At 41.7% G+C, this 20,342-nt stretch overlaps 1 protein-coding gene across 9 annotated transcripts in view; it reads right to left on the bottom strand.

The window, feature by feature from the left end:
• sanbr (SANT and BTB domain regulator of CSR) overlaps positions 1-20,342 on the bottom strand; it is a 149,080-nt gene that overhangs the window by 103,315 nt on the left and 25,423 nt on the right. For all 9 annotated transcript variants that reach the window (XM_078229914.1, XM_078229910.1, XM_078229908.1 and 6 more), the window contains 3 exons: positions 18,087-18,325; positions 11,523-11,581; positions 9,272-9,432 (listed from right to left, as the gene is read on the bottom strand). In XM_078229914.1, coding sequence (XP_078086040.1) covers positions 9,272-9,432; positions 11,523-11,581; positions 18,087-18,318 — 452 coding nt within the window. In that variant the 5' untranslated portion in view covers positions 18,319-18,325. The remainder of the gene's footprint in view (positions 1-9,271; positions 9,433-11,522; positions 11,582-18,086; positions 18,326-20,342) is intronic.

Genomic DNA, 20,342 nt, shown 5'->3' with positions numbered 1-20,342 from the left:
TTATAATTGTGAACACCTCTTTCAAGTCCCCTCTTAAACTTTTCTTCGCTATGCAGAACAACCCTAGCTTCTCCAATCTATCCAGTGTAACTGAAGTTATGGAGAGACGATGGCCTCGTGGTATTATCCTTAGACTATTAATCTAGAAACTAAGCAAATGTTCTGGGGACCTGGGTTCAAATCCCATCACGGCAGATGGTGGAATTTGAATTCAATAATAAAAATCTGGAATTAAGAATCGACTGATGACAATGAAACCATTGTCGAATGTCAGAAAAACCCATCTGCTTCACTAATCCTTTAGGAAGGAAATCTGTCATCCTTACCTGTTCTGGTCTACATGTGACTCCAGAGCCACAGCTTGCTCTCGAGCAACCAATGCTGGCCAGCCAGTGTTGCCCATGTCCAATGAATGAAAAAAAAACTGATTGCATTCTTGTAAATATTTTCTGCACCCTCTCTAATGGTTTCCCATTCTCCACCATTTCCAATGCCTTCTCATTCGTCCTCAAGTATGGTGCTTGGAATTGGACACCATACTCCATTTGAGGCTGAACTGATGTTTACAAAAGGTTCATCATAACCTGCTTGCTTTTATACTTTTGTGCTCATGTGCTTTATTAACCACTTTCTCAACCTGCCCTGCTATCTTTATTTAGGTATCCCTAGGCCTAGTATCCTCTGCTCCTGTATCCTCTTTAGAATCGTGTCACTTATTTTCTGTTGCCTTTTTTCTTCCTTCCTCCCAACCAAAATTTATCACCTCACACTTCTCATTGACATGTATGTGCCTGTTCATTTCACAAGCGTATCTATATCCTCTTGAAGTCTATCACTATCTTCCTCACAGCTCAAAAGCTTCCAAGTTTTGTATCATCCACAAATTTTGAATTTGTGCCCTGCACACCAAAGTCTAGTCTTTATAGACACAATATAGTTAATTCAGACAAAATGCCCATTTACATAACAAATTAAGTCGACACTCAGACTTTCTCACATATAACTCTACAATCTTTATACAAAGAGATCCAACTCCTCTAAAACCCAATTATAAACTTAATTCCCTTAAGGATCAAGCTCGAGCATCATTATGATTTAAAAAGTCAACCTGTGATATTTTCTTAGTTTTCTCCATCAATTATAACATTTTTTTAAAAAAATCCTCTACAATTCTTATTTTTTCCTGTCCGGAGAATGATTTATTAGAATAAAAGTTTGTAGGTGCTGGGAATATTCCAGTCCTTTACCCAAGTGCTTTTTTAACATACAGTGCCACAGAGTTAGTTGGCTATTTGATCATGTGACAACATCATAGTCAAGCCTGACCCTCTGTGGACCCAACACCCTCACAGAAACACAAATTCTCAGTCATAACTGGATAGTAAATAGGTTCCTTAGCTAATGTTTCTCATCCCAAGTTCAGGGATACATTAGTCAAATCTCTCAACTACCAGTGTCTCAGCTAGAACCAACACACTCAAGGTTAAAGAACTAATCTAGAACTGAGGCCTGGCTAGCCATCAAGTTGAAAAGTAATTTCAAATCAAGCTGGAGACACGCTGACACAAGTGAGAAGCAGTATTTGGACAGCTGGCCCCAAACTTCAATAACATTTTAGAGAGATGCAAGCTCAGGACAGGGTTCGAGTGACTGACTAATAGTGTACAGTGTAATGGGAACAAGGTGCTTAAACTGATCTTGTTCAATAGGTAAGATGCACTTGCTAACTATGAAACAAAAGATAAAAACCACTGTAAAAAAATGCCAAAATGCAGACCATGGCAACTTAGAGTAGGAGGTTGTCTGGGGTTGGGGATGAACAAATAGCATCCAATCCCACGTAAATTGTTGCCTGCCTGATGTCAGGGTGAAGGACATCTCACACTGGCTTGATAGGATGGTAGAATGAGTAGGAAGATTCAGTTGATATGGTTCACAGTTTTGGAGAATATCAAGGACCCAGATCCAATTTAAAGAACTATAAGGAATTATAATCTCAAAGTTATAATTTCTGGATTATTACCCAAGTCACATATAAACTGATGTAGGAATAAACAAGTTAGAGAGGTGGCTAGAGGAGTGGCGTGGGAAAGAGGCATTTTGTTTAATGGGACATTGGCACTAGTATTGGGACAGGAAAGAACCGTACAGTTGAGACAGCTACCATCTGAACTGGACTGGAGACCAGGGCCCTTGCAAAAAGGATACATAAGGCAATCACATGGGTTTAAACTACTGTTATTGCCAAAAGGATGATCATCTTGCATGAGTTTGAAGATGGAAAATTTGTCAATTTGTAAGGAGTATAGATAGAAGCGTAAAATTAAAACAAGGTGTAACATTTTCAAGGCGAGGTTGCCAGCTCAATGCTGGTGTTCCCATCAATTTAATCGATTTTCCATTGATTACAGTCTATGATGCCTGAATGAACCTTACGCAGAAGTACAAACTCAATGAAAGCAATATCTGGGTTTCCATGTCTCCCAAAGTGGCTCTCTGTTTCAGTAAAATAATGATTCTGCAACTTACCTCCCGAGACAAAATCATCTCTCACGACTATACTGATCTCATGCTTTATTACCAGAGCTATCCATCCCTCTTTCTCTTTTCTGATATTCTTCTAAAATGTCAAATATCCTGGAATAGTCAGTTCCAAGCCTTTGTCACCTTGCAACCATATCTCTGTGATGGCTATCATAACATATTTATTTCTATGTGTGCTATTAATTCATCTATCTTATTACAATTCTTGGGTACATTCAGATAAAGAAACTTTGATTCTGTATTTTTACCATTTTCCCTTACACCGATCCTATTTGCTGGTGCACTCTTGGATTTGTGTATTCTATCTTTTCCTGTCACACACTGCTTATCTATCCTGTTTTGTTACCCTGCACAATTGTCTTGTCTTTTCTTGTTAACTTTCTAAAACTCCTGTTACATGTCTGGCATCATCTGTTTGGTTAGAAATAAACTAATGCAAGAAGCATCCATTCTTAAATTAAATCCGTTCCTCATTTTGGCTACGTTTATTACCTTTATTTCATTCATTCATGGGATAGTTTAAAAACAAAATCACCTAATATTACAGCTGTTGTTACTGCAGAACTTCCAAGGGCTGGATTTTCCTGTCAGCAGTGAAGCAACAGTGCTTGCTGCTGACCTCAAAGAAAGCTATCCACAAAAATCCAGCAATCTCCATGGCATTGTTTTCTCCTTTTCTGACAGCAGTTTAAATCTAGTGTCAAGTCAAGGGGATATCTCAGTGTGCAGGTGAATTATAACAGCAAGCAGAAAAGCAGACAATCACACTGAGGTACTCATGTGCACACAGCAAACCAGGCATTTAACTTCCTTCACTTTGAATTTAAATTTATAAATAGCTTCTTTGTTAATCCATTTTTCTAAAATAAATAAATATTAAACCTTTGAATATAAAAGTGGCATTTATCATTCTTATATTTGACATTCCACAAATTTCTCACATTTAACAAAGGTGTAACATTTTCAAGGCGAGGCTGCCAGCACAATTGGGCGTTCTCATCATTTTAATCAATTTTGCATCGATTACAGTCTGTGATGCCCGAGTGAATCTTACACAGAAGTACAGACTCAATGAAAGCAATATCCGGTTTCCATGTCTCCCAAAGTGGCTCTCAGTTTCAGTAAAATAATGATTACAAATACTGACAGTTTCACTGTCATTCCTAGCCTAATAATCTGGGCCATAACGTCTGCTCGTAACCTTCACCCCTTCCATTCAGAACAAAGAACAGTACAGCACAGGAAACAGGCCCTTCGGCCCTCCAAGCCTGTGCCGCTCCTTAGTCTAACTAGACCATTCGTTTGTATCCCCCCCATTCCCAGACTGCTCATGTGACTACCCAGGTAAGTCTTAAATGATGCCAGCGTGTCTGCCTCCACCACCCTACTTGGCAGCGCATTCCAGGCTCCCACCATCCTGTGTAAAAAACGTCCCTCTGATATCTGAGTTATACCTCGCCCCTCTCACCTTGAGCCCGTGACCCCTCGTGATCGTCACCTCTGACCTGGGAAAAAGCTTCCCACTGTTCACCCTATCTACACCCTTCATAATTTTGTACACCTCTATTAGGTCTCCCCTCATTCTCCGTCTTTCCAGGGAGAACAAGCCCAGTTTACCCAATCTCTCCTCATAGCTAAGACCCTCCATACCAGGCAACATCCTGGTAAACCTTCTCTGCACTCTCTCCAAAGCCTCCACGTCCTTCTGGTAGTGCGGCGACCAGAACTGGACGCAGTACTCCAAATGTGGCCTAACCAGCGTTCTATACAGCTGCAACATCAGACTCCAGCTTTTATACTCTATACCCCATCCTATAAAGGAAAGCATACCATATGCCTTCTTCACCACCTTCTCCACCTGTGCTGCCACCTTCAAGGATTTGTGGACTTGCACACCTAGGTCCCTCTGTGTTTCTATACTCTTGATGACTCTGCCATTTATTGTATAACTCCCCCCTACATTAGTTCTTCCAAAATGCATCATTTCGCATTTATCTGGATTAAATTCCGTCTGTCATTTCTCCGCCCAATTTTCCAGCCTATCTATATCCTGCTGTATTGTCCAACAATGTTCATCGCTATCTGCAAGTCCAGCCATCTTTGTGTCATCCGCAAACTTGCTGATAACACCAGTTACACCTTCTTCCTAATCATTTATATATATCACAAATAGCAGAGGTCCCAGTACAGAGCCCTGCGGAACACCACTGGTCACAGACCTCCAGCCGGAAAGAGACTCTTCGACTGCTACCCTCTGTCTCCTGTGGCCAAGCCAGTTTTCTACCCATCTAGCCACCTCTCCTTGTATCCCATGAGCCTTAACCTTCTTAACCAACCTGCCATGAGGGACTTTGTCAAATGCCTTACTGAAAACCATATAGACGACATCCACGGCCCTTCCTTCGTCAACCATTTTTATCACTTTCTCAAAAAACTCCACCAAATTTGTAAGGCATGACCTCCCTCTTACAAAACCATGCTGTCTATCACTAATGAGGTTGTTCCGTTCTAAATGCGCATACATCCTGTCTCTAAGAATCCTCTCCAACAACTTCCCTATCACGGACGTCAAGCTCACTGGCCTATAATTACCCGGATTATCCCTGCTACCCTTCTTAAATAACGGTACTACATTCGCTATCCTCCAATCCTCAGGGACTTCACCGGTGTCCAACGAAGAGACAAAGATTTCCGTCAGAGGCCCAGCAATTACATCTCTTGTCTCCCTGAGCAGTCTAGGATAGATCAGATCACCATAAATACGACTATCACTTCCCCTTTCCTTTCTCATATATTCCATTGGACTACCTATTTAACAGAACAAATCGCATACTGAATGAGTCTTTTCTCTTTCAGTTTTTTCCATGTTACTCAGGTCGTCACAATACCGGTTGATCACCCTTCATATCAACCATAATTTTCTCTGGATGTGGCTGGTGATTTTTATCATTAGATGCCAACCCTGCCACTAACTTTTCCTATTTATCTGAGCTGGGGACCAGCACCAATACACCAATTGACTACACCAATGCATGGGTTTGAACATTGAATGAGTGTCGAGCAACAAAAAAGCAGCAGAAATCATAAGTTTGAGAAGACGGCTTCCCTTTTTAATAATCTATGACTGCCTAAACTATACTACAATATTTAAAGAAAAACCCCTTTTGTATATACACTTCAAAAGTACTTAATTGGCTGTCAGACGCTTTGGGACATCCTGAAGTCATGAAAGGCACAATGTAATTATATGTCATCATATTTCAATACAGCATTAGCCCTGACCCGAAAGGGCATAAGCTAATGTAACATTTTGTCCCCAACAGTTATTCTCAATTTGTTTAATCCCCAACAGTACCCAATCATATTTTTAAAATATATAATTTTGTTTGCTCTCAAGTCATCCACTGAAACAAAATTCATTAGCCATCATCAATAATAATCAAAAACTATCTTGCCCTTTAATTCAGCGGAAGTAGAGCTATAATGTAAAATGTCAATAATAGGTATTGAAACACCGCTGAAGATACAGCTGAAAGAATTCTGCTAAAAATAACAACGGCAAGAACTAGGACAAAGATGACTCAGTTGATTCACATGTAGCATTCTCTTCTCATTGGCCAAGATTGGAATATAGATCAAACAGGATGATAGGGAGTGGGATAGCTTGATCTTGGTTTCAGATAAAGCTCGGCACAACATCGTGGGCCGAAGGACCTGTTCTGTGCTGTACTGTTCTATGTAAACTAATGGAATGCATTATTTAACAAGAAAATGTTGCATTTGTGCTACATTTTCATATCATAAACATATCCTATTTATGAAAGCTTTCGGATGGATAAGAAAAAAATTATCAAATCTTCTGCACTGCAGTTGCAACAGACCTATGAAGAGTGTCACCATGTCTTATTTAAAAATTTGGCCAAAGTGCAAAAAAATTCTATCTACAGCATAGGCATTGTACAGGAGAAAGAAAAACAACAAAATCCATCACATTCCTATGATTCTCAGCATTCAACTCTCAGATTTCACTGAGAAAAGATCTATGGGGCAATTCTCCCATCCCACTGCACTGCTTTTATAGTGCAGTGGGTCGGGAGACCCAAGTGCAGGCTGTTTCGCAGGCTTCCCCCTGGGCGCCACTGCCTCCGTGAGTTCCCGAGCGCCGGATTTATGGCACCGTCAGCTCCATGCCAGAAATCGGCGCAGAGCTGTATAAATCAGGCAAATGACAATTTCAATACAATTTAAATCCCATGGGCGGGCCTGAAACTGGTATCTCCGGGCCCGCTAGCGTCTGCCCGCAAACCTTCCCCCCCACCCACCCCCTTCCAAGACTGATTCACTCCTTGGGGTTTAGTATAGCTCCCCACTTGCGGGGAGCTGGTGACCTGACCCCGCTGGAGTGAAGGGGGCCCAGTGAGACCCCTCAGAGGGTCGGGCTCCAGGGGGTGCCCTCTAGGCATTGCCACCTTGGTAGTGCCAGCCTGGGTTCCTGGCACTGCCCACGGGGCAAAGAGCCAATGTCCAGAGGGCACCTTGGCACTGCCCACTGGGCATTGGGCAGTGCCAAGGGGGGGGCAGCGATCAGTGGAGGTGGGGGGTCCTGCTGCCACTCTGCATTTGGGCTGAGTGACAGAGGGAGGCCAGCGATCAGGGCATCGGGCGGGGGAGGCATCGGGGCAGGGGGAGACATCGAGGCTGGCCCGGGCATTTTCGGAGGGGCCAGCGATTGGTCCGTGGTGGTGTCGGAGGGCCAGCGATGCGGGGGTTATGGGTCACTGCGCTTGCGCTGATCTCTGCTATAACAGATCAGTGCATGTGCAGTGGGCCGCTCAGTGCTATGCTGCCAGCCTCTCCAGTGAGAATAAGCCCACTGGTTTTTGGACTGATTTAGGCCAGTGCACTTTGCGGTGCACAGAGTGTGGGAGGTTCATTTTGAAACTCCCACTGAAAACAACCAATGTGATTTACTCCAGTTTTTACGTGAATTCAAACAACAAAGAACAATACAGCACAGGAACAGGCCCTTCGGCCCTCCAAGCCCGCGCCGCTCCCTGGTCCAAACTAGACCATTCTTTTGTATCCCTCCATTCCCACTCCATTCATGTGGCTATCTAGATAAGTCTTAAACGTTCCCAGTATGTCCGCCTCCACCACCTTGCCCGGCAGCGCATTCCAGGCCCCCACCACCCTCTGTGTAAAATACGTCCTTCTGAAATCCGTGTTAAACCTCCCCCCCCCCCTCACCTTGAACCTATGACCCTTCGTGAACGTCACCACCGACCTGGGAACACTTAGAATTTTTTTGGGCGAATCAACGCGCCCCCCCACCTCTCCCGCCCAATGTTGATCCATGTTCTACATTCTATCCGGGATAGTCAGCACGGATTCGTGAAGGGCAAGTCGTGCCTCACAAATTTGATTGAATTTTTTGAGGCGGTAACTAAGTGTGTTGATGAAGGTAGGGCAGTTGATGTCATATACATGGATTTTAGTAAGGCGTTTGACAAGGTCCCCCATGGTCGGCTTATGATGAAAGTGAGGAGGTGTGGGATAGAGGGAAAGTTGGCTGATTGGATAGGTAACTGGCTATCTGATCGACTTTAACCTGGTGTTGTTAAACTTCTTACTATCTGATCGAAGACAGAGGGTGGTGGTGGATGGAAGATTTTCAGATTGGAGGCAGGTTGCTAGCGGAGTGCCGCAGGGATCAGTGCTTGGTCCTCTGCTCTTTGTGATTTTTATTAATGACTTAGAGGAGGGAGCTGAAGGGTGGATCAGTAAATTTGTTGATAACACCAAGATTGGTGGAGTAGTGGATGAGGTGGAGGGCTGTTGTAGGCTGCAAAGAGACATAGATAGGATGCAAAGCTGGGCTGAAAAATGGCAAATGGAGTTTAACCCTGATAAATGTGAGATGATTCATTTTGGTAGGACTAATTTAAATGTGGATTACACGGTCAAAGGTAGGGTTCTGAAGACTGTGGAGGAACAGAGAGATCTTGGGGTCCATATCCACAGATCTCTAAAGGTTGCCACTCAAGTGGATAGAGCTGTGATGAAGGCCTATAGTGTGTTAGCTTTTATTAGCAGGGGGTTGGAGTTTAAGAGCCGTGGGGCTATGCTGCAACTGTACAGGACCTTGGTGAGACCACATTTGGAATAGTGTGTGCAGTTCTGGTCACCTCACTATAAGAAGGATGTGGAAGCGCTGGAAAGAGTGCAGAGGAGATTTACCAGGATGCTGCCTGGTTTGGAGGGTAGGTCTTATGAGGAAAGGTTGAGGGAGCTGGGGCTGTTCTCTCTGGAGTGGAGGAGGCTGAGGGGAGACTTAATAGAGGTTTATAAAATGATGAAGGGGATAGATAGAGTGAACGTTCAAAGACTATTTCCTCGGGTGGATGGAGCTATTACAAGGGGGCATAACTATAGGGTTCGTGGTGGGAGATACAGGAAGGATATCAGAGGTAGGTTCTTTACGCAGAGAGTGGTTGGGGTGTGGAATGGACTGCCTGCAGTGATAGTGGAGTCAGACACTTTAGGAACATTTAAGCGGTTATTGGATAGGCACATGGAGCACACCAGGATGATAGGAAGTGGGATAGCTTGATCTTGGTTTCAGATAAAGCTCGGCACAACATCGTGGGCCGAAGGGCCTGTTCTGTGCTGTACTGTTCTATGTTCTATGTATTCTAATATCAGAACAAATCAATTAGTGTATTTTTACCTTTTAAATTTATCTTTTCTGTCTTTTACTTCATCAGCTTCATTATGTGTGAAAAGGTCAACAATACGTGAGGCCAGTGTTCCATTAATACAGTTCATATTGCAAGGAGTAGCTACAATGGCGCTCATATTTTTATGGCAGTAACGCATACATTCTTCAACCTAAAGCATAAACATAACAAAGGCACTCAAAATAACATTAATTCACAGGAATCATACACAAACTCTACGCAATTTCTTTATTCGTACCACACTTTACTCACAAAATTTTTGCATGCTGAAAAGGTAGATTCGAGCACATTTACTGCTAAAATGGCAATCAGAAAAACTATCTCCAAAGCAACACAAACCAGTTTTACACCAGTTACATTTTTATTTTCACATTGTCACAATTTCTCCTCTTTAATGGCCAATAGGAACCACATGCTATAGACAACGATTCAGCCATGATAACACACTTCATATTTTCTCCATGGTATTCGATGAACTGCCAGCAATATGTGCAAAGAAGATGTGACTAGTGCGGTTGACGGAGGGGAACCGGTGGATGCGGTGTTTTTGGATTTCCAAAAGGCGTTCGATAAGGTGCCTCACAAAAGGTTGCTGAAGAAGATTGGGTCACACGGAGTTGGGTGTAGGGTGTTAGCGTGGATTGGGGATTGGCTATCCGACAGGAAGCAGAGAGTCAGAATAAATGGGTGCTTTTCTGGTTGGCAGATTGTAACTAGTGGCGTGCCGCAGGGATTGGTACTGGGGCCTCAACTATTTACCATTTATATAGACAATTTGGAGGAGGGGACTGAGTGTAGGGTAACAAAGTTTGCAGATGACACAAAGATAAGTGGAAAAGTGAATCGTGTGGAGGGCGTAGAAGGTCTGCAGAGAGATTTGGACAGGCTGAGTGAGTGGGCGAGGATCTGGCAGATGGAGTATAACGTTAACAAATGCGAGGTTATTCACTTTGGAAGAAATAATAGCAAACTGGATTATCTAAATGGAAAGAAATTACAACATGCTGCTGTGCAGAGGGACCTGGGGGTCCTTGTGCATGAGACGCAAAAACGCAGCCTGCAGGTGCAACAGGTGATCAAGAAGGCAAATGGGATGTTGGCCTATATCGCAAGGGGGATAGAATATAAAAGCAGAGATGTCTTGCTGCATCTGTACAGGGTATTGGTGAGGCCGCAGCTGGAATACTGTGTGCAGTTTTGGTCCCCTTATTTGCGGAAGGATATATCGGCCTTGGAGGGAGTGCAGAGAAGGTTCACCAGGTTGATACCAGAGATGAGGGATGTTGACTATGAGGAGAGACTGAGCAGATTGGGTTTGTATTCGTTGGAATTTAGAAGGCTGAGGAGGGATCTTATAGAGACCTATAAGATAATGAAGGGGCTGGATAGGGTAGAGATGGAGAGATTCTTTCCACTTAGAAAGGAAACTAGAACTAGAGGGCACAGCCTCAAAATAATGGGGGATCTGTTTAGGACAGAGTTGAGAAGAAACTTCTCTCAGAGGGTGGTGAATCTCTGGAATTCTCTGCCTACTGAAGTGGTGGAGACTACCTCGTTGAATATGTTTAAATCACGGATAGATGGATTCCTGATCGGTAAGGGAATTAGAGGTTATGGGGATCAGGCGGGTAAGTGGAACTGATCCACTTCAGATCAGCCATGATCTTATTGAATGGCGGGGCAGGCTCGAGGGGCTAGATGGCCTACTCCTGCTCCTATTTCTTATGTTCTTATGTTCTAATAGCAGCAGTCGATGGGATTTGTAATATGGTATCAGCTTGCACGAAATGGGAGTATCTCAACTTATGTACATGTGGATATATCCACATTGTGCTCAGAAGAACAGTGCAATATTTTTTCTCATATCTGCTCCTGCTTCAACAAAACAAAGCTGACTATTCTAGGATTGAAGAAGTCAGTTGAACCATTCTCTTGCCCTCAGCTCCCATGAGAATTAACAATCATAAATTATACAGTGCCTATAATGTACATGCAATTGTAACTTTACATTTATACAAAGTACACACATCATAAAGTTGTAATTACCATCCATCAGCAATCTTTTTACAAATAAGTTTTTTATTGCTCTATATCATAAACAAAGAGTTGATTTCATTTCAAATAAGCACACATTGCAATCAGTATCAGATTAAAAGGCAAACAAATCACGACATAGCAGAAAAACTATCAAATTAAGTAATATTTTATCCTATTTAAAGTTTAAAAAGTTAATGCACTCACCAAGGAATCCATTTTCAAAAATTCAGATGAAATGAGTATTGAAATAACATTATTGGGCTCTAAAATAAAGGAAAAAAATGAAAAATGCTGCTCAGCTGCTAACTGTGACCACAAGCATCCTAAACACAAGAGGGGTCTGGTAAACAAATTGCACATTTTACACGCATTCAAAATTATTTCCAATCATCATGGGTGCCATCATTTTTGTTAAAACACCAGACTGGAATATTTATGTATCTGGTTGAAAATATACTGCCAATAAACTTGAAGCATTTCGGTGGTACAATTATTGTAATTCTACTCTATTAGAATAATCACACAAATTTGATGAAGATGTACAGCTGGCTCTTAATAGGAAAACACATAGGGAAGAAAAATCATCAAGTGAGTTTTGGGGACTTACACCAACACAAACAGAAAGTCAATTTACTTTTTCTAGATGAACGCTACTACCTACTAACAATTGATCAATAAGGTTAGTTCAGGATGATAGCTCCCTGTTTTTCCTACTTGGCACCAGAAATTAAACAGAGAAGCAGTAGAATTAAAGTTCAGGAGGCCTTCTTTTATTTATTCTTTCGTCAGATATGGGCTGTCACTGGCTAGGCCAGAATTTACTGTCCATCCCTAATTGCCCTCGAGAAGATGGTGGTGAGCTGCCTTCTTGAACCATGTGATGTAGGTACACCTACTGTGAGGGAGGGAGTTCCAGGATTTCAACCCAGCAACAGTGAAGGACCGGCAACATATTTTTTCAAGTCAAGATGGTGTGTGGCTTGGAGTAGAACTTGCAGGTGGTCATGTTCCCATGCATCTGCTGCCTTGTGGTAGAAGTTACAGGTGGAAGCTGCTGACACTTCGTGAGTTTCTGCAGTGCATCTTGTAAATGGTACACACTGCTGCTACTGTGAATCAGTGGTGGAGGAAGTGGGTGCTAAATTGGCAGATGTGGTGCCGATCATCAAGTGGACTCTTCTGTCCTGGATAGTATTAAGCTTCTTGAGTGTCATTGGAGTTGTACTCATCCAGGCAAGTGGAGAGTATTCCACCACACTCCTGACTTGTATCTTCCAGATGATGAACAGGCTTTGGGGAGTAAATGGGCGAGTTAATCGCTGCAGAATTCCAAACCTCTGCCATGCTCTTATAGCAACACCGGACTGTGTTTACCCCAGTCCAACGCCGGCATCTCCACATCGTGCTCTTATAGCCACAGTATTTATATGGCTTGTCCAGTTCAGTTTCTGGTCAATGGTAACCCCCAGGATGTTGAGGTTGGGCGTTGAGTGATGGGAATGCCATTGAATATCAAGGGGAGATGGTTGAATTCTCTCTTGGAAATGCCTGGCACTTCTGTGATGCGAATGTTACTTGCCACTTATTAGCGCAAGCCCGTCTAGTCCTGACTGAACTTGAGTTTGCCAACTTCATGCTATCTGGCTACACCAGACCCCCACTGACTTAAGCATCAACATTCCCATTCAAACAAAATATTCCATTCTTTCTTGTCTCCAGCTATTGGTCGCAGTGCGCTCCTTCCCTGCTCCTGCTATAGTTTCATTCTACTCTGCATTCCCTCACTTAGTGGCATGGTGGCACAGTGCCTCACAGCACCAAGGACCTGGGTTCAATTCCGGCCTCGGGTGACTGGCTGTGTGGAGTTTGCACATTCTCCCCGTGTCTGCGTGGGTTTCCTCCAGGTGCTCCAGTTTCCTTCCAAATTCCAGCGATGTGCAGGTTAGATTGATTGGCCATGCTACATTGACCTTAGTGTCACAAGGATTAGCAGGGTAAATATGTGGAGTTACAGGGATAGGGTGGGACTGTTTTCAATGCAGGCTCAATGGGCACTATAGGGATTCTGTGATTCTATTGTATGCTCCAACTTCAGATCTCACTACTTTTACCTGGATCCAGTTCTCCAAGGACATCCACGTGCAATACAGATGTTTGTGGATGTGTATCACTCACAGTTACTACTTTAGATTCATCTTCTGGATAGGAAATGTATTCGGCCCAAGATATAAGCTCTAGATTGTCTAATGCTTCCCTAGAGACACCACTCCCTCCTCTCCCACCCAACCCCTTTCCATAAATTGTGCTGCTTTTCATGCCAAACTCTGTTTTCTCCCAGGTTAGTCTCTGGCCATTTGCCCCAGCATCTTGGCATCAATCCAACTTCTCTTTAAATCCATGCATGTTATGATACTGCAAAAATTGCCTCCTCCCACTCAACCTATCCTCTACCTGACCCAGATCAGCACCTTTTGTTTCACCTTACCAAATGTTCCACATATTAAACATATAAAGGATTTAAATTCAATACAGGAATAAACAGGCATAGTTAAAAACAGAAGACAGATTTATCGAAAAATCAAAGACAAAGAGTGAAATTTGGAGATGAGCCATTGATAAAGACTGGAAGACTCTTTCCTCAAGAGAAATAAAGTGGCATTTGGAAAAAAAGAATTTTAATTTACTTGCAAACAACATGGACAACCAGTTAGTAATAATTCTTTTGTTTGTGAGTTTACATCAAGTTTATTCTTTTGGACCTCTGGTATGACAGCTAGTAATGGCGATTATGATTATAGAGATATGCAGACTTCTCCTATTGTAGCTGATCGTAATGTTCTCCCTAGGGCAGGTGCTAACTCAAATGATTCTTAAGCCACTTACCAGGGAGAAGTATCTGTGATGATTTTCCATTGCCTTCCTCAAGGTTATTTAACTGTGGACTATATTCTACTGAGTTCAATCAAGGCTAAAGAGCCAACTTAATCTTTATGGTGGCAGACTTCCATCTGTACCCAGCAAATGCAAGTACTTCCACTGATTATCAACCCAGTATTCAGAGATGGTGCTCTGGTTTCCACTCACTGGGTCTGTCTGGAACAGGGCAGAACTGAACTTTTCTGGCCTCAGAAGCAGGAACATTACCATTGTGGCAACTGTTAGTCCATCAGATGCAAGTACTGCATGGATGTCAAATCCTTTTGACCAACTTTGATGAATAGAAAATTAAGCCTTTAAGTTTTAAATTTGGTTGCCCTGGGGAATTCATCACAATGGTTCAACAGTTGCACAACAGAAAGCTGATGCAAGTCCTCAATGATGGTGAGTCTTCTGACCCATTCCCAGTAATTAATGAAGTTAATAAGGGTTGCCTGTTAGCACTAATCCTCTTGGACATACTTATCTTCATCATGTTCCCTGATGCCTTCCTGGCATCAAAAATCACATGGATGGGAAGATACTCAATCTGAGATGACTCCAGGCAAAGATCCAGGTCTCCAAGGACATATTTCGCCGTTTTCTGTTTACCTATGGGTACACTAGCTACCAAATCAGAACATTTTCCAATGGATTCACTTTCCCTATTTTGTTGAGTCATAATGTATTGTGACCGAAGGTCCTGTCCCTCAGTACTGAGATTTCCCGAACCAGATTTCAGCAATTAGACCCGCTCTGGTGACTCCTTCTCTTACATCGCCAGGGCGAATCCTTATATCGCTGCATGTTCCTGCTGTACAACCAGTGGATCAACTTACCATATTCTGTCTGGTAGCTCCCAAACAAAACGGCCTTTTCCCCCCGTAGGTCACATGCGCTGCTGTTTATTTTCTCTGTCTATTGCAGTTCAAAGTGTCCAAGACAGAAAGTTTGCAAGAACAAGAATATCTACTCTGCCTTTGTCTTCAGGTGTTAAACCTAGCATTTCAATAGCATAAAAACTGGAGCCCCCTCTGTACCCATGGGAACCAAGACATGCAAGCTTGTTGTGGGGCAATGCTCAAAGTAGATCACATGACTCTCTTCATTACTCCATTTCACTTTAAATAAAAAGAGTGTCCAAAACATATCACATAAAATTGTACGCTCGTAACAAGACACATACAAGAATTGTCAGAGCAAGTGTAGCCTTTGGTACACTTTGAACATCAGTCTCGGAATAAGTTTGCCTACCAAACAGAAAGTCTATAGAACAACTATGCCTGCCACTCTGCTGCACATGTGAGACTTGGACTGTGTCCCAGCCTCATGCCAAGAGGTTTAACCACTTCCACTTGAGCTGCCTTCAGTAGCTTCTGAAGATCAGATGGCAGGACAAAATATCAGACTGAGAGGTGCTCACTCAAGCTGGTGTGACAAGCATCCACATCATATTGAGACAGTCACAACCAATTTGAGCTGGTCATGTAGCCAGAATGCTTGACACTCACTTACCAAAGAGAATCTTCCACAGCACAAAAAACTGAAATATGGTTATACCTTCATAGCAATTAAAGGAAGCACTTATAAGGACACCCTGAAGACTTTGCTTAAGAATTTTGCTATGGGAGAAATGCGCCCAGGATCGCTGCACATGACAAGTTAAAAAAAATGGTGCAGCCTCCTTCGAAAGCAAGTACAGATCAGAGGCAAAGAGAAAATGCAAGGAGAGAAAATCCCACGCCAGCAGCTCATCCAAAATTCTATCATCGGCAGAGTCCTGTCCCATTTGCACCAGAACCTTAAGTGCAGATTGGCCTGATCAGAAATCTATATACCCGTGGACACCTTACCAAACAACCCAAATGATGGACATCATCATTTTTAGCTTGAAGGGCAAAGATCATTGAACGTTTTTGCCTGTAGAGGTTTAAAAACTGCCTCAGACTTGAAAAGGTATTTATCATTTGACGTGTTTCAAATTTTCTCTTAATTATATTAATTCTGAACAAATAAAACACTATGTGGATAACAATTTTTTAATCAATGTTTATTTACTTAACAGAACACACCCTACTGAGTAAAAGGTCTGATTTTTTTAATTAGTTAATAAATTCTAATAAAGGTTGTACTGTCCCTTATTTTGAGCAAAATAAGCAAATTAATTGGGTTTCACTCCAATATATGATTTTGCTCAAAGTTTTGCGAAGCACTAAATTATAAACGTATAATTTACTTACACAGTAAATTACATTACTGTATAATTGAATCACAGTTCATCTGTAATTCATGTTGGCTAATTTAAATCTTCTGGTGGCTTGACTTTTAAAGAACTAAATTTCAGTGTGGTTGCGTTATTTAATTTACTGCTGAAATCAAATTATTTAATAGATTTGTACTAATAGATTCAAATTATCAGAGTGGCCCGGACCACAAAATAATCATACAAATTATTTTAGCTCCTTTGCAATGACTCAATAGTTGTACCCAACTGGTTGGCCACAAGAGAACTGAATTTAAAAATGCAGATTTACAAATTGATATACTGCCCAAAACTGTGGAAACAAAGACCGGAATTGTAAACAGAATGGAAAGAAATTTCTAGAATTTCCTGATTAAAAAGTTAAAATGTGACTACCTACAACCAATGAATGGTTACAATCAATTGAAAGCATTTAAACACAAAAAGGCCAATGCTTAATTAAGAAGGACAAGGCAAAAAAAGTTGTATGTCAGAACAAATATGCATTTTAATGTTTCTTTCTATTTTTTAATTTGATAATTGCCTATCCTATTAAAAACTACTGGCAGGAGATTGGTCTTGCATGTGAAAGTAATTCTTGTAAGGTATGATGTACATACAGATTGCATCTTCACACGTTCCTATGCTTTTTTATACGAGGTGGAACTTGTACACCAACTTGTTCCCCTCCCTGCCATTGATGATTCTTCACTACTCTACCACCTGCCCTTTAAGTACTTCTACATGAATTATAAATACCTCATTATGATGCTGGACATGCAAGCTGTGCCAATCTGATTTAATTACTTGAAGACAAATATGACCTCTAAAAGATGGTTAATACCATTTGGTGGTTCCTTCAACTGCCACTGCTAAGACAGAGAATGCAATGTAGGGAGTAGCACTATAAAACCACATCTTGGCATCATGTTATAGTCAGCTGCATGTTTACTTCATCAAACCGCTTGTCTAACATCTAGAAGCTAAATTATGACTCATGCTCCATTCATATTTTTAAAAAGCAAATTTATATATTGGCAGCAGATGTATTATTAAATTTTAATCACAGCAGATGTATTATTAAATTTTATTACAACTTTTTTCATTTCCCCTTTTGCTGTCATCACCTTGCTTTGGATACATTATAGTAAATGAAACTGAAGATAGTCAAGTCCGGCTGAAAGGTAGACATGCTTATTAACATATGCATATGGCACAACACAACAACAAGCAAAAAACAAATGAACCAGCAAGACCATTAGGTACAATCACAAATCAAATAAGTGTGATAATCCCCAATTAGTGCACAAGGCTCTTTTCTTTTAAATGTCTCATAATGTGAGAACTTAACAATAGCAAAAAGAGTGCAATTATGGATGTAAAAGTGTCTAAAGCCAGTGCTATGTATCAGCACGAATGTATAGCTTTTTGAAAAAATGATTTGCAACGGAGGGTGGAGGGGGCAGTATAAAGTCATGACGCTACAGGAAAAATTAAACAAATGCATAAATATATTGTCACTAAGGAAAATTTAGTTCTTTAACAATTTGACTAATTTTTTGCTATACAGTACAAATATCTGCTAATTAATATGCAAACCTAAAACATACCTAGTTCTGGTTGTTCAGTTTGTCCTTGATGTTTTAGTTTCCTCTTGACATAGCTCATCAACCAGGCAAAGATATGGACATCACAGTGCACCGATATGTCTACTTCCTGCCAGCGTTGTGCATCAACAGACAGATACTCAGCAAAATACTTCATTTCACTGACTAGTAGATTCCGAGGACAAACAAAATCACGCTTCAGGTTTTTGGCTTCATCACAAACATGGATTACCATGTTGGGCCTTTTATGAAAATAAAAGCATCTTGAAACAATGGGTATAACAAAGACATGGTTCCCATTTTCAATTGCTTACTCAACTATAATTAAAAAGCGCTTAGGATTCAAGATTTGCATTAGTATATGTATTAAAGCTGAACTATCTACAGTTTACATCTTGTATGCTATGACATTTTTATCAGTCTGCAACATCAGTTCCATGTCCACCACTTTCCCATTCACCTGTGCAGACATATTCGCTTACAGATAGCATTTTTGTATAACTAACCATGGTGGGGAATAAGGGGTGAGGTGGTGGTGGTGATGGTGGGGGAGGGTGGAGAGACAGGGAGGTTGTGCAGCCTAACGTACAGTGTATGTTAAGCTTGTGGCTCTGACAATCTGACGAATAAAGGCCAAGATGATCAGTTGTATTTGTGTTTACTTTTTTTAAGATTAGCTGATTGTCCTGTTTTAACACCATAGTCTTTGGAAATCAGTGTTTACTCTTCTTGCCTCATTAGTATATACATTCTAATATTTCTGCTTGTATACATAGCTAAAAGTAGATGCAAACAAATAGGGATGCAAGTTTAAATTTTAGACATAGCCCCCAATGCTCGATGATATGCGCCCAAACAAAAAAAAGGTACGGACATTCATCTAAGTAAAACTCTGATCAATCTAGTGCATTATCAAGTTATCACAGGTAATCAACACTATGTTGGAATTCTCTGGCTGATCACGCCAGCGGGATTCTCAGCTTCAACCAGCAGGACACACCCACCTGCGGGTTTCGTGGTGACATAGGGTGACATCAGTGTGAAATCCAATTGACGGCAGCGGGACTGGAAAATCCCACTGCTAGAGGACAGCACACTGCCTTCCACCACAGGAAACACGCAGCTGGGAGGCCAGAGAATCTCGCCCTATATGTCTCTTTGGTATAACACTTTCTCATTTGGACTGCACTTTTTGCATAGCTTTAGATGCTGTGGTTCCCACCACTTCACTGAAATATATGTTGAGTTTTTGCCTTTTTAAGAAATTAAACATGGCAAAATCATGTTTATGAAAAACAAGGGCTTGGGTAAAAATATTGCATCTTAAATTATTTTTAACATAATTTCTCACCCCTACTCATCCAATGTTGTCAGGCCTAAATATTTCCACTCCCATCCCCAGACTCTCACTGTAGACAAGACACCAAACATGCAGTCAACACTTTCTCATCTGTTCTGCTAAACTCGGATTTCCTCTCCATAGTTTCACCAAACTTCAGGGACCAAGATGATGCCTTTGTTAGGTAGTGCACCATTTAGGCATTTTCTGGGGATCTTGACGTGCTTTCCTTCATTCCTAGTTGCAGCTATCATTCAAATTATAAAGTGGTAACATTGAGTATTCCTTATGGGTTCCAAATCAACCACTATGTTTAGAGATATTTTGTCTGCACCATTCCTTGTCTCAAATCCACATTTATAGATCACTCCACACCTCATAGGCAAGTCAAAGATAGATCTTCACCATCTCTGTTGCACAAAATAGGCCATCATAGCTATACCATTTGCTACAGGATAATCTACAGACAATTGCTGGAACAGGATAGCCTGTCACGTAGCAATAAGATAACTGCAGTTTTCATGCTACTTTTTCCTTTTACACCAACATATGCATTGCATATATGTATTGGAAAAGTGACAAAAATTATATTTGGAAACAGCAATTACTTTTCTACCTTGTATGGAAAGGAGACACCAGCTGCACAGGTATAAAGCATTCAGCATGATAGAGTTCCCTTTATTGAAGACATCACAAGTGTGGGAATGGGACCCCCTAGCAACAGGGCAGGGGGGATGGGACCCCCTAGCAACAGGGCAGAGCGGGGGGATGGGACCTCCTAGCTAGGGTAGGGAGGGATGGGACCCCCTAGCAACGGGGTGGGGGTGATGGGATCCTTTAGCAACAGGGAAGGGGGAATGGGATCCCATAGCAACAAGAGGATGGGACCACCTAGCAACAAGGCAGGAGAGGTGGGTTGG

This window comes from Mustelus asterias, chromosome 15 (assembly GCF_964213995.1).
Source record: "Mustelus asterias chromosome 15, sMusAst1.hap1.1, whole genome shotgun sequence".
Lineage (NCBI taxonomy): Eukaryota > Metazoa > Chordata > Chondrichthyes > Carcharhiniformes > Triakidae > Mustelus > Mustelus asterias.
This window is presented reverse-complemented; position numbering and strand designations above follow the sequence as displayed.